We start from the raw sequence: 3,516 nt of genomic DNA, 5'->3' as shown, positions 1-3,516 counted from the left end.
CGCTCATCAGCGGGGGTACGCTTTCTTTAACCATCCTTTTCCGGCTGATATACCTGTAGAATCCCTTCTTATTATTCTTTGCATCCCTAGCCAAGTTTAGCTCCAGCTGCGCCTTGGCCTTCCTGACCCCATTCCTGCACAACCGGACCGCATCCCTGTACTCTTCCCAGGATGCCTGTCCCTGCTTCCACTGCCTGTGCAGTTCCCTCTTCCCCCTTAGTTTGACTAGCATCTCTTGTCTCAACCACGCCGGTCTCTTCCCTTCTTTGCCCGATTTCTTACACCTAGGGATCGAGAGCTCTTGCACTCTGTGGATCACATCCTTAAAGATCTGCCAGCTCTGTTCTGTTCCCCTGTCCCTGAGGACCGTTTCCCAGGGAGTCCTTCTGACTGTCTCCTTGAGGAGCTGGAAGTTTGCTTTTCTAAAATTCAGGGTCCTGACTGTACTCTTTGTTCTTCCCATTTCCCTCAGGAGCGTGAGCTCTACCAGCAGGTCTTACAGACTCCTTTTAGTGGCAAGGGCCTTTATTTTCTCAACTCCATAGTCTCTTCAAGAATTCAGTGTTTGAATTAACTCTAGCAATACTGTTGCCTTAAACTACATCTCAGATTTATGCAAGAAAGAATATCGTAAATTCCAGTTGTGTCTGGAGTCAATAGCTTCATTAACTTACGAAGCATGGATCTGCTCCAGCAGAGGGGTAAGCCAAGATGATGAGGATGTATTTTGCATTTGAATCAGTCCTGTGCCCAAGGGAAAGGAGAGAAATAGCTGCAGTTCTGATACTAAAAGTACCCGAAGTAAGTTAGTTTTCTTCACGGGAAGCATTTAGTTGCCTGCCAGAATTTGAAGCTGCAGTGCGATGTTTCACAGTAAGCACAGGGCTGACAAACGCTGCTCTGAGCTGAGTTACCTTTGTGGGATGTGGGGGAAGGGAAGTGGTGACAAGGCTCTACTCCCTTTTCGTCACAGCGGTGCAAGTGGGGTTAAGTCTTTTCTTACCTTCCTGTTTCTCATGCCAGAATATGGGTTATCTAGTTCTTGAGCTAGCTCTTGGCTAACCCTGCAAGAGTGCTGTGAGATGCCATCTGCAGCTCCTGTGCTCAGCAGCACGGCTGCCACTCCGCTGACTGCCGCCTTTGAGAGAGACTCAAGGAAGCCACACAGAATTCTTGGTTTACCGATGTGCAGGTGTGGATTCTGCAGGGCTGGGCTTCCTTACTAACTGACATGTTTCTGTTTCTTGGTTTTAAGGGGGTTTTGTCCTTCCTTCCCCTCCCCTTCCGTTACACCATGCTGGTATGCAGGTGTCGTCTTTCCTTCACAAATGGAAGAAAGAGCATGGATAAGAGGGCCCACATCACTGTGGGGCCTCTATTCCCCCTTTTTTGAGGGTGAGAAATGCAAGGGATTTAAAATACAGCAAAGCAGCAGAAGTAATGCTATCTTGCAGTACTGTTTTCCTTGTGACAGTTTTCTTTGCTACTCTCTCCTTTAATTTCTTCAAATCGATGTGTGCACTGTGGATTTACATGTACTTGGGAAAATAACGAAATAAGGTGTGGGGTTTTTTTCAGCATTCCCTAAAAGGCCCTCCTCACCCTCTTTAGAAATGGTTTTTGCCTTTGTGCACTATATGAGTCATTGCAAACCCACAGTTTGAATATTAAATTATGAAGAGCAACTTTGCTTCTTGGGAAATGTGAGATCTTTGTAGAACTTTATAGGATTGTAGACTTTCGTAACCCTTGTTTCTGCTGAGAGGGCATTTTGATTTGACTTCACATTTGTTCTGAGGCACTGGGGGAATCGGCTCTCTTTCAGCTCACTTACTTTTGCTCAAAATTAGCCGCAATTTTATAAGAGTTTCTGTATATATAAAAACTATATGAGAGATTGAGTGGTATTTCTGGTTAAAGCAAGTTGCCACAGACTTCTGGTGTGACTTTGGACAAATCACATAACCTTTTGGTTCATCTTCCCTCGTCTTTTTTCCATAGCAGAAACTTCTACGTTATGCATGTGTCTGTTCAGCATCTCAGGTTTTAATGATAACTTTACAGTATTAAAATAAATGGATTTATGCTGTACATTAATAAACTTTTGTCTTCTGTTTGCCTGATGTTATTTGATCTTTTCTTATAAGTCTTCTATGGATTGTGTACTAATGCTGCTTTTGGTTACACTGTATGTTTGAATTTGTGTTGAACTGGAATTCTGCTTTGGGACAAGAAGTACATCATGCTTCTGATTTCTAATAATGAACTGAGCTAGAAGAAAAAACACATAATAAGATGGTGCCTGTAACTTCTCTTGCTATAGAAGCAGAGGGTATCAAGCTCAGTATGCATGTGTTGTGCTCCCCTGTTCCCCTTGTAATCTTCCACTGAAGCACTTCGTGCTTCCCGCACGTTGGCTTGCATGACTGTTTTGGAGTACTTTGTTGATATCCTTTGCGCATTCTGATAAATGTTTTTCTTGCAGTTATCGCTGTGATGATTTTGTAGTCAATGATACCAAGCTGGGCCTGGTACAGAAGGTCAGAGAGCACCTACAGAACTTGGAAAAGTAAGTAGTTTGTTTACATACAGACTGCTTTGGGTGGTCTTGTAATATTGCATCATTTAACTGGTATTTCTGGTTTGTGTATATCTATGTATTTAATATATATGTTTTGATTTAATCTGTATATTTTGATCTTTCTTTGGTCCCACATCCTTTGGCATGATACTGTATATGTTTAAATATCCTTTTCATCACTGAGAAGCAGAGGTGCAGAACAAATGGATTTGGCTGATCTTGTATGTTTTGTTTCTTATACAGTGAATCTTGTGACACAGGAATTTAGATATTGATTAACTTTATTGCTACGTAGCCAATAATTACTCTTTTTCCATATAAATGGGAGAGAATTTCCAGAACAGAATCATAGTTTTGTCAAAACCAGAATAAGTTTCTGGAGCAGAGAAATTGAAGGGAAAATGCAGGTGGAAGTAGGCTTTATGTGAATTGCATAGTTTGGTTTCCAAACAAAAAGGTTAAGAAAGCTTATGAACTTGGTATTGTACAGAAGAGACGTGTTTTTCCTCTGCTTTTATCTGGTGCTATTCCACTGAAAAGTAGATATTACAGTCTTTGTGATGCAGATCTGTGGCCAGTGCTAGATAGCAAATAGTCTGTTCACAGTTTGCTTGGAAATCTTGTATAATACTAAGTAGAAGTATGTGTGCGTACAGTGCTTCCAAATATATTTGCATGTCCCAGAGTTCAACTAGGACCCCTGCTAAGAAATTGCTGTGATTTTTGGGAAGTCCTTGGATCCTCCTAAGTTAAGTGTGTCACTAACTCTGTTGGTAATATTAACATTTTCATTATTTTCCATTCTCTTTTTGATGGGCTTCTCTCAGGTTAGTGTTTTGGAAATGTCCAGGAGATCTAGCTCTTTGGGAGGTAGATGATACTGTGGAGGCTTCTGTTCTGTGTAATGACAGTTTTTGAATGTTTGGAGAGTTTCT

At 41.6% G+C, this 3,516-nt stretch overlaps 1 protein-coding gene across 7 annotated transcripts in view; it reads left to right on the top strand.

Moving 5' to 3' along the window:
* USP3 (ubiquitin specific peptidase 3) overlaps window positions 1-3,516 on the top strand; it is a 45,554-nt gene that overhangs the window by 25,849 nt on the left and 16,189 nt on the right. For all 7 annotated transcript variants that reach the window (XR_004842660.1, XR_004842659.1, XR_004842658.1 and 4 more), the window contains exon 4: window positions 2,486-2,569. Coding sequence is in view for 3 of the 7 variants with exons in the window: in XM_035899447.1 (XP_035755340.1) it covers window positions 2,486-2,569 (84 nt within the window). In the remaining 4 variants the exon portion in view is untranslated. The remainder of the gene's footprint in view (window positions 1-2,485; window positions 2,570-3,516) is intronic.

The sequence above is a fragment of the Egretta garzetta genome, unplaced genomic scaffold (assembly GCF_000687185.1).
Source record: "Egretta garzetta isolate BGI_Z169 unplaced genomic scaffold, ASM68718v1 scaffold287, whole genome shotgun sequence".
Classification (NCBI taxonomy): Eukaryota; Metazoa; Chordata; class Aves; order Pelecaniformes; family Ardeidae; genus Egretta; species Egretta garzetta.
The sequence above is the reverse complement of the archived record's forward strand: the minus strand, read 5'-3'. Positions and strand labels throughout refer to the sequence as shown.